The 23,237-nt window shown below is 45.5% G+C and overlaps 1 protein-coding gene across 2 annotated transcripts in view; it reads left to right on the top strand.

Annotated features, from left to right (window-relative positions):
- The window catches only part of PSAP (prosaposin), a 210,055-nt gene that overhangs the window by 126,042 nt on the left and 60,776 nt on the right, over window positions 1-23,237 (top strand). For both annotated transcript variants that reach the window (XM_030203420.1, XM_030203419.1), the window contains 2 exons: window positions 6,952-7,068; window positions 13,695-13,790. In XM_030203420.1, coding sequence (XP_030059280.1) covers window positions 6,952-7,068; window positions 13,695-13,790 — 213 coding nt within the window. The remainder of the gene's footprint in view (window positions 1-6,951; window positions 7,069-13,694; window positions 13,791-23,237) is intronic.

Raw genomic sequence — 23,237 nt, 5'->3', positions numbered from 1 at the left:
GATTTTTTTTAATTTTTTTATTCATAGCTTATCTTTTTACAAATTTAATATTGAAGAATTATTCCTGGCTTTGATAGTTATTTGCTGTGTTTATAAACATATTAAACATGCTCCCAGTAGTAAAATATTTAGGGTTCTTGCTAATTTTTCTTTGCAACAATAAGCTGTTCAGAGAAAGCACTTAGAAATCACAAGTGGGTGATATGAAGTTGCACATAACTAAATTATCATTTAAATATGTGATCTTTAAATCAGTTCAATTACAGTGCACAAATTACAAAATAATATGATTTCTTCAAATACAATGAGTTGAAATACCTTTCATACAGTAATCAGTTACAATACAGTAGCTACAATAATGTACAATACCTTTAACTGAACATTAATTACAATGTACACATTACAGTAATATAAAGCAGTTGGTTTCCAACAGAATGATCATTTCTTTTTTGTCCACCAGACCAGTTTTGAATATATGGATTTACTCTGTGATCAGCCAATGGAAGCAGACAAGAACTGCAAGCCATGCCTTTATAAAGGGCACTAGAAAACTATTTGCTCCTCAGACAGTGACAGACATTCTGTGCAGCAGAGGGCTGGTCTGGTGAGAGAGCTCCTGGGCCCAGTTGGAGAGCCAGTCCCCCAGTTGAGTCATGATGGTCAGAGCATATCCAGCGTCCTGTCAGGGATTGCTGCATTCATGGGAGATGCTCAGGAGTCCAGGTCCTTCTCCATACCTGACAAAACTCTGGTTTTAATTTTGTTCATTCCCCCCCCCCCCCCAAACACACACACTTGATGGTAACCTGTTTTATTTTGTCCCCCCCCCCCCCCCCCTCAGCCCTAAGAGAAACCAGTTTTGAAAGGGAGTGGAGGCAAAGCAGACAGGCCATGATGGGCTATGAATAGTGATAGAGCAGCTTGGGGAGCTCCCTCCTATCCTTGGTTTTATTTTTGCCTTGAAGCTAGATTGCACAGAGTGGTATGAAGACTCAAGTTCTCTGTTCTAGAGTGGGACTTTTCCACAAGTTTGTACTGCTGCTTGCATCTTGGAAGCTTCTAGTAAGACTTTGATGTATACTAGGCAATTTCAAGCCCTCATCTCTGAAGTGGTATGCTCCAGAAGTAAGACTCGGGTTTGGAAAGGCTATGGTTAGGCTGGTTCATTAGGCTTCTCTTTTGAGGAAAGCTGATATTTGGCAAGGATTTGGAGGAGATAATGAGGATCTAGGAGGAAATGACAACCTAGATGCTAGGAGAGGAAAGGTATTCTCTTGTTTGACTTTGGAAAAGGGTAGCTTAGAGCAGGCCAGCATTTTGTCCAGGGAAAGAGTTTTTTCCTCAATGCTCATGTTACCCCAATAGATAATCTTCCTTTTGCTCAAATCAAAAAAGTTTCCCAAGGCACAAAAGCATCTGGAGCCTCCAAGGGTACAGAAAAAGGTTGGGAGTACCCACCTTATCAGAGCAAATAGATGGTTGTCTGCTTCCTTCAAGAAATGGACTTGAATATTTCCAACCAGTGGGTTTTGGATGTGCTGTGAAAAGACCATGTGTTGAAAGTTCTTTCACTGCCTCGCAGATTTGTATGTAGTTTCATCCTGTCTCACACTAGGGAGATTGAGTCTTTGGGGCAGTAATTCCTATACCTAAAAAGTAGCTTTCTCCTTTGTCATCCTGAATTTAAAGGGCATGAATCTAGCCCTACAGGTTCCACACTTCTGGATGAAGACCTTGCAATTGATAATTTTAGCACTATACAATAGAGTGTCTCCTTGAGATCTAATTCTGTGATGAATACTTGCATATTCCACTTCGGGAGCCATATCAAAAGTTTGAAGTTCACCATTGTCAGCAGCTATTACCAGTTCTAAGCTCTTCTGTTTGGAGCTGGCCACAGCCCTCTGAACTTTCTCTAAAGTTATGATGGTAGTGGCTGTGACTTTGCTCATATTTGGGTAGTTGGTTCATAAAAGCAAAATGAAAGATGGAGATCTGGAAGACAGCTCCAGATATTGCAATTGCTAGGTTGAATCATTTAATTTAGAAGAAAACCATCTAGAGTCAATTCAATGCATAGAATAACTTGGGGCACATTTTGACACTGGGAAGGCAAAGATTTTTTTTTCTGTCCAAATAAAGAATGGTCAAGCTCCTGGGCCAGATGTGGACTTTTGCAGCAAAGAAAGCACTGTATGCCTTGGATTGTATATGGGTTTTATGATCTATGGCGGCAGTGCTTGATTTGGTCCCTTGTTTATTGCTTCTGAAATGTTGGTCTGTATCGTTTGAGAAACATCTTCAGTGAATTTTGAAAGCCAAAACCAGTCTGAAGTGTTAGATGAACCATTCAAATGTATTGAAGGGCATGCAGTTAGAAGCCCCCAATTGGATGGTGCTGATGAACACAAATCTAGTTAGGGAGCTCATTATCAAGACTGAGTCGTGCAAGGGATCTGGGTAGCAACTCAGGAATCATGGTCAGTTATGGAAACCAGGGCCATTCAGAAAGCTGTCCTGAAATTCCAACATTTGATGTATTGTAAACGGCTTAGAAAGGTTGCTAATTGAGTGCTATACCAATATTAAACTTGGAAACTTCGGTTCAGTGCAAGACGGGATTGTTGGCAGGAAATGTCATAGTGGCCCATATCAGTTGGCAGGGAGGAAAACGGATTGTGGCACTAGCCAGGGAGGCCTTCCTATTGCTGCTTTGGGCCAAGATTAATTTTTTAGCAGTGCCAGTGGACTTAAGTGGGTATACCCTGGATGCAGGAGAAAGGGAATTGTATAAGAAGGCCTTTGCCCTAATCTGGAAATGGTGGGGGATTCAGATAATGGATCTGATAGTAGCAAGACTAGTGCCATAGTTTTGCTGTTTTTCAGTCAGGATATGGAGCAGTGGGATTAGATGCCCTTCATGAGGAGTGGTCTCAGTTGGGGGTTTGTGTTTCCACCGTGGCATGAGCCATGCTGCAGTAGCTGCCAGTCCCCTGAGATTTCTCATTTGGATTCAGGGTCAGCTTTCCTGGCAGATGTTCTATATGATCTGGTCCACATTTCCTCACCATCGATGGCCACATCTGTGGTGGGCTGGTTTGGCTGTGACTGCTATTGGGTTGTGGATGCGGCTTCTAAGATGCTTCTTAGACAACTGCCCTTTGAGCGGGGTTCTTGCTATCCGGAGAGGATCTGGATAAGTTGAAGGATATGGGGGAGGCTCGGTCCTCCATCTCTAGAGGATGCTGTAGAGGAGCGGGATATTTTTGGCCAGGCCTCTGGTTTGGGGAGATCATTTAAGCCAGGAATTCTTTTTGTGGCCCCAAAAGAGTAGGTCCTCCAGGTCTCAGGTGGGACTGTAACAATTAGACCTGCCTAATGAGGGTGCGCCGGGCCTCTTAGTGCTCCCAGCAGGGGGCAGATTGTCTTACTTGCAGCATTTATTCAAGCTGGGGGCCATAAAACCCATCTGCCTGCAGAGTGATGATTGGGAAGTTATTCCATTTATTTTGAGGTCCCAAAGAAGGGTGGCTCCTTTCAGCCCTTTGTGGGATCTGCATTTGGTGCTCTTGAGTTCTTTCCGATGCTCCATTGGAGTCTCTGCAGTCAGCCTTTATTAAGGACCTTATGCTCAAGACAGTTTTTTTTTGGTGGCATGGAGAGTCTCCAAGCTGCTGGCTCTGTCTTGCCAAGATGTGTATTTCTCCTTTGCGGAGGACTCTTGTCTTCCTTTGCATGGTTCCTTCCTTTGTGCCTAGGATGGTGTTCCTGTTCCACATGAATCGGGAGGTTTATCTGTCTTCATGACGGATGGCTCTAATCCTGCGGATCAGAGGTTACACGTTATAGACGTTCATAGCACGTTGCTATGGTACCTGAAAGAAATGAATGACTTCATTTTTCTGATCAACTTTTTGCTCCTTTCTATGGCCCTAGGAAGACTAAGGTGTCTCTTTGGCCTCCATTGTGAGATAGATCAAGGCAGCTATTCAGGCTGCTCACATTTGTAAGAATCGTCAGGTCCTGAAGCCCACACAACTTCATGGGTGGAGGCCCCAGAGGAGATTGTAAGACAGCAATGAGGTCATCACTATTCCTTTGTGAAGCACTACAGGTTGGATGTATTGGCCAGAGCTTGTTTGGACTTTGCCAGAGCCATCATTAGCAGATCTGGTTCAGTACATTCCACTTGTGCAAAGCAGTACAACCAGACGACTTGGCAAGTGAAATTGTCTTACATGATGATTTCCTTTCCTCTAGGTGGCTGTACCATTCTGCAACCTGCCCTTGGAAAACTAAGACCCAGTGTTCTCTACCTTTCAGGGTTTTTTTTTTTTTAAAAGAACACAATTTGGGTTGGTTACCATATCCTGGAGTATTCAGGGTAGCATGTGTCACTCTCCATGGTGTTCGCTTGATGATCATGGCAACAGCAGTGGTTGATGGGGAATGTGTGTTTTGGGACTTTCTGTTCCTCAGAGATGCCAAGGGTGGGCCATTCTAGTGCTGGAGCTTGAAGGCCAATGAGTGAGGTTTTTTCTGCAGGCCCCAACCATGTCTAAAACTAGTTCTGGTAGAGGCACATTCCAAAACTGACACTTTCCAATCAATAAATAGAAAATAAAATGTTTTTTCAACCTTTGTTTTCTAGTCACGTCCTTGTTGTGTTGGTCCTAATCTCTGGTTTCTACTTCCTCTTTCTTCTTAACTTTCTTGCCAGTCTCCGTGTCCATTTGGCACTTTTCTCTCTTTCTCTCTGCATCCCTATCTATCTGACCCAGCTTCACTCCGTTTTCCTGTCATGTTGAGCATTTCTCATCTTTGTCCCTATTCTTGCCCTGTCCAACATAACTTGTACTTGCAGCACCTGTCTCCCTTTTTTCCTCCTCCCGCCACCCACAGTTCAGTATTTGTGAATTGGCATATCTGGTTGGTGCTGTTTTGACAGATTACTGAGCACCAGCAAATTATACCAGACTTTTTTTTTTAATCTATCTCCATTGCTGGTGGGAAGGATTAACACCTACTTCTGGAGAACAGTAGATCTTGTTGGGTAAGATATAATTCACGATTTTAGTACTTCTATGGTAGTGTGATGGGATGATCTTAATGTGCACGTCAAGGCCCAAGTATATAGCATGCAGTATTTAATATTTTAATTTATTTTTTTTCATATACTTCCTCAGAAGGCACTGAAGTACTATCATGGTCACTGTCATCTTCAGGTGGTCCTTGGGACAGTCTTTAGAATACCTTTTGTTCTCTTAATACGCTGTATAAATTTTGTTGTTGGTTGTGGTATGTTTTAAGTTGATGTCCTGATGAATTAGAGTACCTTGTGACATTTAAACAGAGGCTGGCTGAAATCTGTGGCTTGGTTTCGGCCAAAACCGTAACTGGCCCCGTCACCACCCCCGCTGCAGGTCGGCTTCCTCTCCCCTCCCTTGCAGTGGACATGGTGGTCTAGTGGTGTGTTTGGGGCTGGAGCAACTCTGCTCTGCTGAAGAAATGACCACAACGTCCCATAACAGTCTTAGCTACTATTTTGGAATTGGGAATGGCCTTAGCAGCAGCAGCTCCTGCTCAGGCCATTCCCCCCCCCCCCCCCCCCCCCTCACCACCCCAGTACCTGGCTAGAGAAAGTGAATTCTGAAACTCCCCCACCATGCAGAGCATCAGTCTGACCCCCATCCTGTGTTGCCTACTCTGGAACTTTTTGTGGTGTTATTTTGACTGTGGTGTGGTTAGGAAGCCTGTCTGAAGATCCTGTTCTTGAAGACTAGCAATATTGGCAATGTTGAGTGAAGTAGAGGCTTAGGAGAGGCCCATTCTTTTCTAAGCTGACAGGTCCAAAGTCAAAGGGACAAACCCCCATGGTAACTGCAAAAGTTTGTTTCAAGAGCATGAACTGACAATTGCTATACGAGTAAGATGGATATGAAGGAAATACTCTGTTGCCTTTTGTTCCATGGTGGTTTGTAGCAAGACTTGTTTCAGCACTTTGTTTATTCTCTGGCAAAAATCATGTCTGCTGAGTTGGTGATAGTATAAGAAATGTGGAAGGATAGCATGCTTAATGTCATTGAATGCTTGCCAAATAAATTGACTTGCTTGATAGTCTCTTGCATGCCATATTAGAGCTGTATATGGTAACCAAAGACTATATTAACATGCTCAGAGCATTATACTGTACCATAATCTAATAATTAGTAATATAGCTGCTTGTACAATTGTATCTTTCCTTTTTACTTGGATTAATTTTACTTTTAAACAGAAACCAACTTCATGTGCTCGGTGAAAATTTTTCTTCACCCAACACGTAATTAAACTTTGGAATTCATTGCCGGAGAATGTGGTGAAGGTGGTTAGCTTGGCAGAGTTTTAAAAGGGGTTAGGCGGTTTCCTAAAGGACAAGTCCATAAACCGCTACTAAATGGACTTGGGAAAAAATCCACAATTCCAGGAATAACATGTATAGAATGTATATACGTTTGGGAAGCTTGCCAGGTGCCCTTGGCCTGGATTGGCCGCTGTCGTGGACAGGATGCTGGGCTCGATGGGCCCTTGGTCTTTTCCCATTGTGCCATTACTTATGTACTTATGTAATATCATCCATGATTGGTTGATGTGGTGATATCCTCTCCAGTTTTTCTATCCCCAGCCCCCTATCCTCAAGATCTGTACAGTATACAGTTTATAGAGACCTGGTTAGATCACCTCGGCCGTACTCTGAATTTCAGGATTGAACACTGTTGTATGATAGTATATTAGTAAATCCATTTAGCTTGTTTACTTGGTGGGGTAAAACAAAACTTCACTGTCTGAAATTCTGCAAATTGTCTTTAAAAGTAAAATGATGTGCCAGCCCTTTTCACACAGTGCAGAAGTACTCTAGCAGTATTTTTATATTTTGACCTGAAATGGTTTTGTGTGTTTGTACTGTTTTTACAGCAACCGAAGGACATCTGTTGCATTTTTGGCATATGTCCTGACTCAAAATCTGTACCTCTTCAAACTCTTGTTCCAGCTAAAGTTCGTCATACGGTGAAAGAGAATACAGCTAAAAAGGTAAGTGAGAAGAATGTGCATGCCTGATTTCTAGAGATGTCATCTGAGTAGTACAACAATTTGCAGAGAGAGAGAGCTTATAGTCTTAAGGCAGCCATTCCCAACCCAGTTTTCGGGGCACATCTAGTCCCCTTGGGTTTTCAGGATATCCATAATAAATATGCATGACAGATTTCCATGCACAGACTCAATTGCATGCAAATCTAACTTATGGATATTCTGAAAACCTGATAGGACTAGGTGTGCCCTGAGGACTGGGTTGGGAATGGCTGGTTTAAGGCAGCAGGTCTCAATCCAGTCCTCAAGACACACCCAGCCAGTTAGATTTTCAGGATACTCAAAATGAATATTCAGATTTGCATACAGTGGAGGCAGTGCTTGCAAATTTATCTTATGCATAGTCATTATGGATATCTTAAAAAAAAAAAAAAAAACAGACTGAGTTTAGTGTGCCCTGAAGACTGTGTTGAGGACGCCTGGTCTACAGTAATTGAAGGTAGTTACTTGTCCACAGTGAAGTAGTGTGACGCAGGATTTGAACCTAGGTCAGTCTGGTTCTTGGCTCATTACTCTTGAGTATCAGGCTTTCACCTCGTATACTGTTCAGATAACTACCAAGTATGTACTGTTTTTTTTGTCCCAGTACTTTTCCTCCTTGATTTTTCTAGCTCAGTCAGTATCAGTGCAGGAGTGGCCTAGTGGTTAGGGTGGTGGACTTTGGTCCTGGGGAACTGAGGAACTGAGTTTGATTCCCACTTCAGGCACAGACAGCTCCTTGTGACTCTGGGCAAGTCACTTAACCCTCCATTGCCCCATGTAAGCCGCATTGAGCCTGCCATGAGTGGGAAAGTGCGGGGTACAAATGTAAAAAAAAAAAAATCAGTCTTCATGTACAACCACCCAGTGTATATAATCCCCCTCCCCCCCCCCCCCCCGTACTTCAACCCCTCTTTCCCATGACCATCTTATCTGGACTGGTCATTGCTGTGGGTGTCTTCCAGCTTGAACCACGTACCAAGGCTCCCTTCAGAGCTCTGCATTCATTTGCCTTGAAGTCAGCCTCTATCCTCCTAATTCTATGAACTTAGCACCTAAATGTATGTGCCATTTGTGTGCTAAGATTAAAGAATTCTAGCACTAAGTGGTATTCTGTAACCTTAGCTAGCAACTCGCTTAGTGCATAACTGCAAGGGGGTGTGCACAGGGGGAGGTGCCACATTTACATGCATATAACCAGAAGAAAGCAGGTGTTGATGCCCCTGTACAAGTCATTGGTGAAGCCCCACTTGGAGTACTGTGTTCAGTTTTGGAGGCCTTATCTTGCTAAGGATGTAAAAAGTCTTGAAGGGTTCAGAGAGAAGCGACAAAAATGGTAGGGGGTTTACGCAACAAGACGTACATGGAGAGACTTGCTGACCTAAACATGTATACACTGGAGGAAAGGAGATACATAAGTTCAAATACTTGAAAGGTATTAATTTTCAAATGGGAAGGTGGTAGAACTAGATGGCATGAATTGAAATCGAAAGGGGACAGACTCAGGAATAATGTCAGGAAGTATTTTTTCACTGAGAGGGTGGTAGATACCTGGAATGCCTTCCTGCGGGAGGTGGCGGAAATGAAAATGGTAACGGAATCCAAAAATGTGTGGGGCAAGCATAAAGGAATCCTGTTTAGAAGGATCTGATCCAAAGAGGCTTAGGGGAGATTAGGTAGGAAAACCGTTGCTGGGCTGACTTCTGTGGTTTGTGCCCTAATGGAGGCTGAGTAGACTTGGATGGGCTTGAATGGAGCTTTTCGGGTGCTTTAACAACTTCAGAAATTTTAGAACAAAGCCAGTGCCAGGCAGACGTCTACGGTCTATGCCCTAAAAATGTCAAGGATAAATCAAGATCAGGTATGCATGTGATGTATCACTTCATACCATATGTAATGTGTTTATATTGTTGGGCAGATTGGATGGGCCGTACATCTGCTATGTTACAATGTATTGGCATGGCATAAATGAGTATGCCTCAATGTTGATGCATAAATGCCAACTTATGCTAATATTCCATAACTGAATCTGGGTGCCCAGATGCCATTATAGAATTCGTGCTTAATGCGCTGCATCTTGGTGCCTTCCCTTCTTTATAGAATTGCCTATAGATGACCATAGTATCTCAACTGGTTCTGGGAGTGGCAGATCTGAATTGGCCAGTGGTTACACAGCAATATTCCCTTTGGAATATGGAATCATGATGATTGAGTGTGGCCATTAATTGTTGCTGTTGTGCAGGGTGGATTTGATTTAAATCACTAGGGAGGAAGCAGGGTAAATTTTTAATTAAAATCACGTTTTAAATTTGATTTAAATCATAAGATAGGGAGATTTTGTTTAACCATCTTCTAGTAAAAGTGCATTTTTGTTGATTTGGGTACCAATAAATATATATTAAAAGATTTATCAAATGTAAGTCTTGTTCTTAGACAGGTAATCACTAGACATTTTAAGTAATTTTGAATATTTTTGTAGGTTTTCATTTTAAAAAAATGGAATAATCACTTTATTAAGCACTAACATAAATATGTACATGCAAAGTCATTAGAATGTAAACCAGCTTCAGGCATTTAAACTAGGACTGCACTTTTAGTAAAATTTTAAACCAATTATCAAAAAGTTTGATCTCTCGATTAATCGTACAATTAAAGTTGGGCCATAGCCAGCTGTTCATGGGGTGGGGGGGGGGGGGGGGGCGCGCACAGGGATGGGTGGGAGGGGCAGACATTTCCTCTCCGTCCCCTCCACTAGATATCATAACTTTGCTGGTATGGATGCCAAAGCCAGTCAAAGAAATCCACTGCCAGTGTCCTCCTTCCTCCTTGTGCTTTCTCAGCAGTGAGGAAGTCAGCAGGGTGCCTCCAGCCGTCAGCCAGCACTCCTCGAGCATGCTCAGTTCATGCACCAACTGAGCATGCTTGGGGAGTGCAAGCGTTTGTGCCTGGAGACACCTCGCTGACTTACTCGCTACTGAGGCAGTTTGAGGAGAAAGGGCGTGACTCAGAAGTGGGCTTCAGCTACCCCACCAGCCACTGAACAGGTACTCCTAACTTTGGGGGGGCTTCCCTTGTTTGTTTGTTTTTTCTTTCTCTCTCTCCCCTATACCTTCACCCGTTCTTTCTCTCTGTCTCTCTCTCTGTATATCTCGCTCTAGCTCTCCTCCCGGTTTACCTCATCTGTTGTGTTGCACTAAATCTTCGTCCTGCAGTGGCCGGCAACATTTTGAAATACTGCTTCAACCTACACTGGGCCTTTCCTTCTGACTGCGCGCGCCCCTTTCTGAAAATGGGAAGTTGGGTCAGAAGGAAAGGTTCAAAGCAGGCTGAGGCAGCATTTTAATACGCTGACGGTCACTGCAGGGCGAAGTCTTACTGCAACTCAGTGGATGATGTAAACCAGTAAGAAAGGAAAGGGGAGAGATGCCTTAAGGGAGGGAAGGGGGGGGGGATAATTGGTAACTACGATTAATTATTTTATATTTCAACTGTTTTTATTGATGATTCAACATTTTAAACATTGCCAGTATATCTAACATTTGACATTGTAAATAATACAGCATATTAACTTGCATACATCAATAAGTTCCATCATCAATGTTTTTGTCGTTCCTCCCCCCACCCTTCCCCTTCCTGATGTTCACTAAAGGCATATTTGTACTTATGGGTTCATGTATGTGTACCATTATTCTATAGTTTTATCAGAGCGTGTTGAGTACGAGACTCCGGCCTCTCTGCGATAGTATATCCAACATAGGCCCCCAGATTTTAAGGAAACATTTTTTTTAACGACAAAATCCTTTTGCATCTCTTGCCTCCCATGTCATTAAAAGATGCACTTGGTTTCGCCAATGCCAGTATTCTGGGGATTTATCCGAGGTCCAGCATTGCAAAATAAATTTTTTTGCCACTAAACATAACTTGCGACTTAGCAAAAGATTAATTATTTTAATTGTGATAGTGATTAACGCGTTTGTTGCAATTAGCGTGCAGTCCTTATTTAAACCGTAATAACCTTGCTCATTTTCTTCAACCAACTAACAAAACAAGCACTTGTATTTTTGTATTGCTAACTGTTTTATTTATTTTTAGTAGCTGCTGCATGATTGAGTGAAATTTCTAGCTCAGTCTTGGGGGCTTTCTGCAAGAACAAGTATAACTAGTAATAACATAATGGCAGTAGTTCCCAAACCTGGTCCTGGAGACACCCCAGCCAGTCATGTTTTCAAGTTATCCACTGCATGCAAAGTTCTCTCATGAATATTCACTGAACCTATTAACACAACTATAACTTGTTGCAAAATTTTTATTACATATTGCAAAATTTATATTAAAAATCTTGTGAAAATGTAAAATCACATACATATAGTTCTATTATCCGCACCTCATAAACATGTATCACCACTAAACATATAGCACCAAATACCCTTTACATTATACCAGATCCAGCCTGCAACCCTTCTGTTTAACGGGATAAGTAAGTCTTAACAAGAAATGATGTACTTATCTCAGTCCTCCAGCGATTTATCATAAGTCCATGTCGCTCCACACCAAACTGACGAGGTGCAATCCGTTTATATATCAAAAATGTACTCAATAGTCAGTATGTTACTCAGTTGAGTCACTTTCAATAACCTTCCCCAAAATGTTGTACACATTCGGATGCCATGGCATTATATTTGACAATAAAATAAGGGCAATGATGTTGACATTTGAGCCCGTCTCTGAAATTGTTGAACCCAACACAGTCCGTGTTTCACTTTTCACAGCGTTGTCAGGGGTCTGATATCTGAATATAAAATAGCAGTCACTACACAACATTCCCCAGCCCTCATACATGTTCCATACAATTCAAAACATTCTTATCAAATATACTATAAACAGTATACCTTTATATCCTTTATATTATCTCATAGACTAGCAGGGTGTTGAAAACTCCACACCAGGCTCGCACACAAAACAGCAGATCTACCAAAAGATGCCCGCACATGCATATGGAGCCTGCCGGAAGTCCAACCTCTTAAATAACAATTCAAGCTACCTACACACTCAACTATTCAACTTCTTTGTTGAGACCATGTGGTACCACCATGTTCCAAATGAAAATGAATTGCTGTTCTTTCCTAGATAGTAATAGCGAAATATTGCCTCACCTGGTCCCAACCACTTGACCAGGGGGGGCAATATTTAAACAATTTACGGCTACACCGCGTCAGTTTTGTGCGAGGACTTTTTGAGATAAGTAAATCATTTCTCGTTAAGATTTTACTAGATCTGGTATAATGTAAAGGGTATTTGATGCTATATGTACTGTATGTTTAGTAGTGATACATGTTTATGAGGTGCGGATAACAGCACTATATGTGATTTTACACTTTCACAGGATTTTGATTTTACACTTTCACAGGATTTTAATATAAATTTTGCAGTATGTAATAGATTTTGTAACAAGTTATCGTTGTGGTAATAGCTTGTGTGGAACATACATTACAAATATATTGAAATTGATGTAACCATGTTTTGTAACTGAGTTTTCAATGCGGATATCCTGAAAACCTGACTGGTTGGGGTGCCTCCAGAATCTGATTTGGGAACCACTGACATATGGGATGGTGAGAGGTGTTGCTCTCAAAATATCAAACTTTCAAGAACAAAATATAATGCATGTACACAACTTCCCACACTGGTGCGGTCACACAGGACCATCTTAGTTTTCACTTTTTTTCCATGGGTATGAAGGGTACTTCTCGTTGCTTTCTTGCAGTAAGATAGCCTTTGTATATATTGACTATTTCCTAGGTTTCCACCTTTTTAAAATTATCAATAGAAATCAAACAAAATAAAACATGGAAAAAATAAGATACCTTTTTTATTGGACATAACTTAATACATTTCTTGATTAGCTTTCGAAGGTTGCCCTTCTTCGTCAGATCGGAAATAAGCAAATGTGCTAGCTGACAGTGTATATAAGTGAAAACATTCAAGCATTACTATGACAGTCTGACAGGGTGGGAGGATGGGGGTGGGTAGGAGGTATGCATGGGGACATCAAAGCATGTCATTGATATTCTAACAGGATGGGTGTGGATAGGTGAGGGGTGGGGTGATCAACAGAGACATACAGCTTTATGGTTTATAATGGGCTAGGAACCCCAGATCCTTGTTAAGTCCTTTCTGTTGGGTGTTAAAATATTCAATCATTCTGACTTCAAAGGTCTTACGTTCTTGTATGGTTTTAAAGTTACCTTTCAGGATTCTCACTGTGAAGTCACTGGTACAGTGTCCTGGTCCTGTAAAATGCTGACCAATAGGCGTGGGAGCCCTACTGGCATCGGTATTGTTCATGTGATGTCTGTGTAAATTGAATCTTGTCTTAAGCATCTGGCCTGTTTCTCCAATATAGCATCCTTCATTACATTTTTTACACTGAATGATATATTTATACACTGAATGATATAAACAAACCTGTTACCTCATTGTAACCTATAATTAATACTTTTTAAATCTGTTTTTTGTTTCTCATTTCGATTCTGTAGTTAGGCTGTACCAACATAAGTGCCATCGCTAAATGCTGTAACCTTCCATTACAGAATACCCTGCTACTGGTAAAGGATCTTTCCCTGTGTGTGGTTTGCGAGTTAGTGATGAAAGAAGTTGTTAACCTTCTGCAAAACAACAAGACTGAGGTATGAACTGTATGGGTACTTTGGATAGTGATTCAGAGAGCAACTAGTTCTCTTTAATGGAATGTGAGTGTTTGAGTATAAGCATGAACCAAAATTGAAATTATTGCTTGCAAACGGCAGAATGTGGAACAGAATAACACTAATTGTAAAAGCGTACTTATCCATTTTGGCACCTCAATTCAGTTATGATAACATTCTAAGCAGTTGATAAACAGTAGTGAGAGCAAATATTCAGATGGCTAAGTGTTGTGAAGTCTGAGGTTGAATTTTTATGAAGAATGTGAACACATCTCATTGTCAGTGTAATGGTGGGTATAGCCAGTGGTTCCTCGGAGGGATGGGATGGCATTTGTCTGTGATTCTCTGTTGTATGGCAAAGACTGTATTTGTGTTTTAATTTGAACTTTTATGGGATCATATTTATTTGTAAACTGCCTTGAATGTCATTGGTCAGAGAAGGGGTATATAAGATTTATAAATAAATAGGACCACACTTGTTTGAAAGAGTCTTCCATGAGAAGTGAGATGTGGAGTTTTAAAACACTAATCTTACTACTTGTGGCTACAGAGGGCAGGACTTATTTTAGCCCACCTATTCATAATCATGACCAGCAGACGGGAGCATAGAGGAAAAAGTTGCCTCTACTACTACTACCACTACTATTTAGCATTTCTATAACGCTACAAGGCGTACGCAGCGCTGCACAAACATAGAAGAAAGACAGTCCCTGCTCAAAGAGCTTACAATCTAATAGACAAAAAAATAAATAAAGTAAGCAAATCAAATCAATTAATGTGAACAGGAAGGAAGAGAGGAGGGTAGGTGGAGGCGAGTGGTTACAAGTGGTTACGAGTCAAAAGCAATGTTAAAGAGGTGGGCTTTCAGTCTAGATTTAAAGGTGGCCAAGGATGGGGCAAGACGTAGGGGCTCAGGAAGTTTATTCCAGGCGTAGGGTGCAGCGAGACAGAAGGCACGAAGTCTGGAGTTGGCAGTAGTGGAGAAGGGAACAGATAAGAAGGATTTATCTTTCATTACTGTATTGGTTTCATTTGTTACTGTCAAGTGAAACGATATTTCTCCGAGGACAAGCAGGCTGCTTGTTCTCACGACTGGGTGACGTCCGCGGCAGCCCCCACCAACCGGAAAAAAGCTTCGCGGGACGGTCGGCACGCAGGGCACGCCCACCGCGCATGCGCGGCCGTCTTCCCGCCCGTGCGCGACCGCTCCCGCCAGTTCCTTTTTTTCCGCGCCTGGAGAGAGTCGTGCCTGTGCCGCTCTCTCTGTTTCAGCCCCGGAAAAACCGTCGCGTTTACGCGAATTTCTTTTATTTCTTCTTTTTTATTGAATTGCCGCGCGCTCCACTTTTTCTTTCTTTAAAAAAAAAAAAAAAAAAAAAGGAGCACGCGCTCCCATTTTCCCTCGCTTCCAGCGGGGACGTTGCGTTGCGGCCTTGTGGCCGCACGGTCGTTTTTCTTTTTCGAGGTGTGATTTCCGCCACCATCGACGATTTTAATTTCGCCGACGCGATTTTTCCGTCGATGTCCTCGAAGGTCCCGAGTGGATTTAAAAAGTGTGGTCGGTGCGGCCGGCCCATCTCGCAGACCGACACCCACGCTTGGTGCCTCCAGTGCCTCGGGCCGGAGCACAATTTCAAGTCGTGTCCCCTGTGTCTCGGTCTCCGGAAACGGACTCAGGTTGCGAGGCAAGTTCAACGGGACCGTATTTTTGGAACTTGCGCCGGCCCCTCGACGTCGACCTCGACGGCATCGGTATCGACGCCCGGTCCTTCGGTACCGGTATCGATGCCCGAGACATCGGCACCGATGGCATCGACCCCAGGAGAACAGGTCCCGTCGGCCCGCCGGTGAGGGTAGAGGTGAGAGGCCGCGTGGGCAGTCGGCCCCGGTCACTCCCTCAGCCCATGGCCCACGGGACCGAACCCTGTCTGACCCGGCTCCTCGAGACCGAGGGGGATCGTCATCCTCCTCCTCCATGCCTCCCGGCGCCGGTGATGGGCATCGGAAGAAGGATAAGAAGCGCCGTCACCGGTCGCCCTCGATGCACATCGGAGAGGAGTCGACGCCGAAGCGTCTCCATCGAGAGGAGAGATCCCCGTCGGTGATAGAGGTGCCGACACAACAGGGTCCCGGCACCTCGGTGTCGTCTCCTGGCTCCCACCAGATTCTGGCACCGACACCCCTACCGGCCCCACCGCCTTTCCCGGCAGCGGGCCTGGACAAGTGCCTCAGAGCCATCCTTCCGGGGATCCTGGAAGGGCTGATGCGCCAGGCTGTGCATACCGCCGGGGGTGCTTGCGCCCTCGGCGCCGATGACTGTGGCGCCGGCGAGCTCTAGCCCGGCGCCGGGGCAGTCGACACCGCCGCCGCTTGCGGTGCCGGTCTCGACCGCCACGCAGGTGGAGTCGACGTCGATGGAGGGAGCTCCGTCCCCGCCGACGCGGGAGCCCACCGCTCGACGACACCGAGACCCTGGTGCCTCGACGTCGAGCCGGGCCCGGTTCAGGACTCAGCTACATGAGCTTATGTCCGATACCGAGGATGAGGACTCGTGGGGGGAAGAGGAGGACCCTAGATATTTCTCTTCAGAGGAGTCTACGGGCCTTCCCTCGGACCCCACGCCTTCACCGGAGAGGAAGCTCTCACCTCCTGAGAGTCTCTCCTTTGCCTCCTTTGTGCGGGATATGTCTATCAGCATTCCCTTTCCCGTGGTCTCTGTGGAAGAGCCGAGGGCCGAGATGCTCGAGGTCCTCGACTATCCATCACCACCTAGAGAGTCCTCCACGGTACCACTGCACAATGTCCTCAAGGAGACACTGCTTCGGAACTGGGTGCGACCATTAACTAACCCCACCATTCCCAAGAAAGCAGAGTCCCAGTACAGGATCCACTCTGACCCAGAGTTAATGCGGCCACAATTGCCCCATGACTCAGCGGTCGTGGATTCTGCTCTCAAGAGGGCACGGAGTTCGAGGGATACCGCCTCGGCGCCCCCGGGGCGGGAGTCTCGCACTCTGGACTCGTTTGGGAGGAAGGCCTACCAATCCTCCATGCTCGTGACCCGCATCCAATCATACCTGCTCTATATGAGCATTCACATGCGGACATGTGCAACAACTGGCGGACCTGGTCGAGAAGCTCCCGCCGGAGCAGTCCAGGCCTTATCAGGAGGTGGTCAGGCAGCTGAAGGCGTGCAGAAAGTTCCTGTCCAGGGGTATCTATGATACCTGTGACGTGGCATCTCGTGCTGCGGCCCAAGGTATAGTGATGCGCAGGCTCTCATGGCTGCGGGCCTCTGACCTGGACAACCGCACCCAGCAGAGACTGGCCGACATCCCTTGCCGGGGGGATAACATTTTTGGTGAGAAGGTCGAGCAGATGGTGGACCAACTGCATCAGCGGGAAACCGCTCTCGACAAGCTCTCCCACCGGGCGCCTTCAGCATCCACCTCCACAGGTGGACGTTTTTCCCGGGCCCGGCAGGCTGCACCCTATTCTTTTGCGAAGCGTAGGTACAACCAGCCGGCCCGAAGGCCTCGTCAGGCACAGGGACAGCCCCAGCGCGCTCGTTCTCGTCAACAGCGTGCGCCTAAGCAGCCCCCTGCGCCTCCACAGCAAAAGCCGGGGACGGGCTTTTGACTGGATCCACGGGAACATAGCCGCCCTACAAGTGTCCGTACCGGACGATCTGCCGGTCGGAGGGAGGTTAAAATTTTTTCACCAAAGGTGGCCTCTCATAACCTCCGACCAGTGGGTTCTCCAAATAGTGCGGTGCGGATACGCCCTGAATTTGGCTTCCCTGCCTCCAAATTGTCCTCCGGGAGCTCAGTCTTTCAGCTCCCATCACAAGCAGGTACTTGCAGAGGAACTCTCCGCCCTTCTCAGCGCCAATGCGGTCGAGCCCGTACCACCCGGGCAGGAAGGGCAGGGATTCTATTCCAGGTACTTCCTTGTGGAAAAGAAAACAGGGGGGATGCGTCCCATCCTAGACCTGAGAGGCCTGAACAAATTCCTGGTAAAAGAAAAGTTCAGGATGCTTTCCTTGGGCACCCTTCTGCCAATGATTCAGAAAAACGATTGGCTATGTTCCCTGGATTTAAAGGACGCATATACTCACGTCCCGATACTGCCAGCTCACAGACAGTATCTCAGATTCCGCCTGGGCGCACGGCATTTTCAGTATTGTGTGCTGCCCTTTGGGCTCGCCTCTGCCCCACGAGTGTTTACCAAGTGCCTCGTGGTGGTAGCGGCCTACCTACGCAAGCTGGGAGTGCACGTGTTCCCATATCTCGACGATTGGCTGGTCAAGAACACCTCGGAGGCAGGAGCCCTCCGGTCCATGCAGTGCACTATTCAACTTCTGGAGCTGCTGGGGTTTGTGATAAATTACCCAAAGTCCCATCTCCAGCCAACCCAGTCTCTGGAATTCATAGGAGCGCTGCTGAATACCCAGACGGCTCAGGCCTACCTTCCCGAAGCGAGGGCCGCCAATCTCCTGGCCCTGGCTTCGCAGACCAGAGCGTCTCAGCAGATCACAGCTCGGCAGATGTTGAGACTTCTGGGTCATATGGCCTCCACAGTCCATGTGACTCCCATGGCTCGTCTTCACATGAGATCTGCTCAATGGACCCTAGCTTCCCAGTGGTTCCAAGCCACCGGGAATCTAGAAGATGTCATCCGCCTCTCCACCAGTTGCCGCACTTCACTGCTCTGGTGGACCATCCGGACCAATTTGACCCTGGGACGTCCATTCCAAATTCCACAGCCCACGAAAGTGCTGACGACGGATGCATCTCGCCTGGGGTGGGGAGCTCATGTCGATGGGCTTCACACCCAGGGTCTGTGGTCCCTCCAGGAAAAGGATCTGCAGATCAACCTCCTGGAGCTCCGAGCGATCTGGAACGCACTGAAGGCTTTCAGAGATCGGCTGTCCTACCAAATTATCCAAATTCGGACAGACAATCAGGTTGCAATGTATTACGTCAACAAGCAGGGGGGCACCGGATCTCGCCCCCTGTGTCAGGAAGCCGTCGGGATGTGGCGTTGGGCGTGCCGGTTCGGCATGCTTCTCCAAGCCACGTACCTGGCAGGCGTAAACAACAGTCTGGCCGACAGACTGAGCAGAGTCATACAACCGCACGAGTGGTCGCTCCATTCCAGAGTGGTACGCAAGATCTTCCGAGAGTGGGGCACCCCCTCGGTGGATCTTTTCGCCTCTCAGACCAACCACAAGCTGCCTCTGTTCTGTTCCAGACTTCAGACACACGGCAGGCTAGCGTCAGATGCCTTTCTCCTTCATTGGGGGACCGGCCTCCTGTATGCTTATCCTCCCATACCTTTGGTGGGGAAGACCTTACTGAAGCTCAAGCAAGACCGCGGCACCATGATTCTGATAGCGCCCTTTTGGCCCCGTCAGATCTGGTTCCCTCTTCTTCTGGAGTTGTCCTCAGAAGAACCGTGGAGATTGGAGTGTTTTCCGACTCTCATTTCGCAGAACGACGGAGCGTTGCTGCACCCCAACCTTCAATCCCTGGCTCTCACGGCCTGGATGTTGAGGGCATAGACTTCGCTACGTTGGGTCTGTCTGAGGGTGTCTCCCGGGTCTTGCTTGCCTCTAGGAAGGATTCCACTAAGAAGAGTTACTTTTTCAAGTGGAGGAGGTTTGTCGTTTGGTGTGAGAGCAAGGCCCTAGAACCTCGTTCTTGCCCTGCACAGAACCTGCTTGAATACCTTCTGCACTTATCAGAGTCTGGCCTCAAGACCAACTCAGTAAGGAATCACCTTAGTGCGATTAGTGCTTACCATTATCGTGTGGAAGGTAAAGCCATCTCTGGAGAGCCTTTAGTCGTTCGATTCATGAGAGGCTTGCTTTTGTCAAAGCCCCCTATCAAGCCTCCTACAGTGTCATGGGATCTCAATGTCGTTCTCACCCAGCTGATGAAACCTCCTTTTGAGCCACTGAATTCATGCCATCTGAAGTACTTGACCTGGAAGGTCATTTTCTTGGTGGCAGTTACTTCAGCTCGTAGGGTCAGTGAGCTTCAAGCCCTGGTAGCTCATGCTCCGTATACCAAATTTCATCACAACAGAGTAGTGCTCCGCACCCACCCAAAGTTCCTGCCGAAGGTGGTGTCGGAGTTCCATCTTAACCAGTCAATTGTCTTGCCAACATTCTTCCCCAGGCCGCATACCCGCCCTGCTGAACGTCAGTTGCACACATTGGACAGCAAGAGAGCATTGGCCTTCTACTTGGAGCGGACACAGCCCCACAGACAGTCCGCCCAATTGTTTATTTCTTTCGACCCTAACAGGCTAGGGGTCGCTGTCGGGAAACGCACCATCTCCAATTGGCTAGCAGATTGCATTTCCTTCACTTACGCCCAGGCTGGGCTGACTCTTGAGGGTCATGTCACGGCTCATAGTGTCAGAGCCATGGCAGCGTCGGTGGCCCACTTGAAGTCAGCCACTATTGAAGAGATCTGCAAGGCTGCGACGTGGTCATCTGTCCACACATTCACATCACATTACTGCCTCCAGCAGGATACCCGACGTGACAGTCGGTTCGGGCAGTCGGTGCTGCAGAATCTGTTTGGGGTGTAAATCCAACTCCACCCTCCAGGACCCGAATTTATTCTGGTCAGGCTGCACTCTCAGTTAGTTTGTTCTTCGTAGGTCAATTTTCTGTTGTACCCTCGCCGTTGCGAGGTCCGATTGACCTGGGTTCTTGTTTTGAGTGAGCCTGAGAGCTAGGGATACCCCAGTCGTGAGAACAAGCAGCCTGCTTGTCCTCGGAGAAAGTGAATGATACATACCTGTAGCAGGTGTTCTCCGAGGACAGCAGGCTGATTGTTCTCACCTACCCTCCCTCCTCCCCTTTGGAGTTGTGTGTTTCATCTTTTGCTAGTCATTCAACTGGCGGGAGCGGTCGCGCACGGGCGGGAAGACGGCCGCGCATGCGCGGTGGGCGTGCCCTGCGTGCCGACCGTCCCGCGAAGCTTTTTTCCGGTTGGTGGGGGCTGCCGCGGACGTCACCCAGTCGTGAGAACAATCAGCCTGCTGTCCTCGGAGAACACCTGCTACAGGTATGTATCATTCACTATTTCAGTAATGGATGTGATCAGCTTGTACCTTACTTGCTTCCAAAATTTTATTTTCCCCCCTCCTTTTTCTGTCCCCTAAGTAACTGTTAGGATAGACCTTAACTAGAAGGGTGCGTTTGACTTGTCTGTAATGAGTTTTAGTCAAGTATAATTTGGTCTGTAGAACAACTTCTGATAAGTATTAGGTCTCTCTTTTTGTAGTATTTCTTTCCAAGCTAAAACAGAAAAACTAGAATACATGAATCAAACACTGCAGTTTGGTAATATAGTACTTTATTTAGTGCTTCTGACTTTTGGGTTAAAACCTAAAAACAGAAATAAAACACCCCTATTGAGGTGTTTTTTTTTTTTTTTTTTGTATCTCAGCTGTAACCCAAACTGACATTACTTGTCTGTCACCTGACTTATCTAGCTGCTATCCTTGCATGTGAGAAGGCAGCAGCCAGATGACAACTGAGTGAGAGAAGGAAGGGAGCCCAAGAAGAGACCAGGCCCAGTAGCATTGGCAATCATATTTCTCCTACTTTCTGCCAGCTGCTGAGCTAAATGTGGCAAGCCCAGATCCAGTGTGCACTTCACAGTTGTGCAACAGTCTCTCCTTTAAGCTGCAAGAGAAGAAGCAGCAGCCTAAAGAGCCATGGCTTGCTGATTTTAATTAATCAAACTAAGATGGGCAGCCAGTGGGGAGGGATGAAAGAAGTGCTGGATGATGTAAGATCGAAGGCCTGTTTTATAAATGTCACAGGTGGGGAGTGTGACGTTTAAGGAGATTGTGAGGGATGTAGAATGTGTGAAGATTGGAGGGAGTGTGGGCTGTGAAAGGATGATTGTGTGTGGTGGGGACGGGTATAGTTAAAGGGATGGGAATGGAGGGTGTGAAACGTGTAGACCCACAAACACCCCTACCATGCACTCGTCTGTCCCTGAAATATACAGATGTACTTCACTGATCACTTAAATCCACCAGTGTTTTCATCTTAAACTCACCTAGGTTTTATTAAAAAAAAAAAAAAAAGTAAAAACACCAATAAACACTTATTTTCTGCTCCTTTGAAAAATATCTAATTGCCTGAAAAAGAAACACAAATGAATATATAAATGCCTAGGATCAGAAGCCTTAACTACATTTAACTATCTGGTGAATAAGCAGATAGACAAGCAGAAGACAAGCAGGCCAGTTGTACTCTCACAGTTGGATGACGTTATCTGACGGAGCCCGGTGTAGATGCTGACTAGCCAGAAGATTGTAGAAGTTTCTAGCAGTGTCCCACAGCGCATGAGCTGGTGCTTTCCTGCCCGACACGACCGCAATCTTCCTTTTTCCGAAAAGCAGGGAGGACAAATCATTGTATGCTTCTCACTGTGCATATTTCTTCTTCTTTGCAGTGCCTTCCCATGTGGATATTTTTGCTTTATTTTTATTTTTCTTTTATCCTACCTTATTCCCTTTATTATAGTTTGTTTTTTGGCTTTTAAAGTTTCCTTTATTTTTCCCGAATTGCTAGGCCTGCTTAAGCTGGAGCACTGATCTCACTACCCTTTTGAGGCTCATAATTAAAGAATTTAGTTTGGCAAGATACTTTCCTTGATGTCAAGATCCCCAGTGGCTTCAAGTGGTGCGCCAAATGTAATTGGGTGATTTTGGTAACTGTTCTGCACTCAGGGTGCATTGGGTGCCTTGGATCTAATCATGACCCTAACTCTTGTTCTCTCTGTTTAAAAATGCAGCTGAGTACACAGAGGGCGCATGGAACTTTCATAATTATAATGTGAGATATGCTCAGAAATAATACAGTGCCCCAAAGTGATTTTTAAACCACATACAGGTACTTGCACAGCTTAATGCAAAGTATAAAGACAGTCTTTCATGCCAGAAGAAGAAATAGTACTTGCATCCAGCAGAAGTGCATTCAGGCGAGTTAAAAATGTGCTTTAATATAGTGTAGCCCTGTGTTTTGCCAAACTCAATGGCTTCATCAGGGGGTTTTTAGTCAAAAGGCTATAAATAACAAACATTTGTTGTTATAGAGAAACTACAAGTCACATCTATAACAATTTAATAATTAAAAAGCTAGTAGCTGCTGGGCTGGAAAACTCCACCTGATGCCATCTTGATATAACTGCCACAAAACTCGTAAAGACCCTCTGATGAAGCAGTTGAGTTTGTTGAAACACGGGGTCGTTTTTATCTCATTTGAATACACCTGTTCTGTTGGATACAAGCTAAGTACTATTTCTTCTTCTGATATGAAAGACTGTCTTTATGCTGTGCAAAGATTTGAGATAAAGGTGCCTATATGTGGTTTAAAAATCACTTTGGGGCGCTGTA

This window comes from Microcaecilia unicolor, chromosome 5 (genome assembly GCF_901765095.1).
Source record: "Microcaecilia unicolor chromosome 5, aMicUni1.1, whole genome shotgun sequence".
Taxonomy (NCBI): Eukaryota; Metazoa; Chordata; class Amphibia; order Gymnophiona; family Siphonopidae; genus Microcaecilia; species Microcaecilia unicolor.
This window is presented reverse-complemented; position numbering and strand designations above follow the sequence as displayed.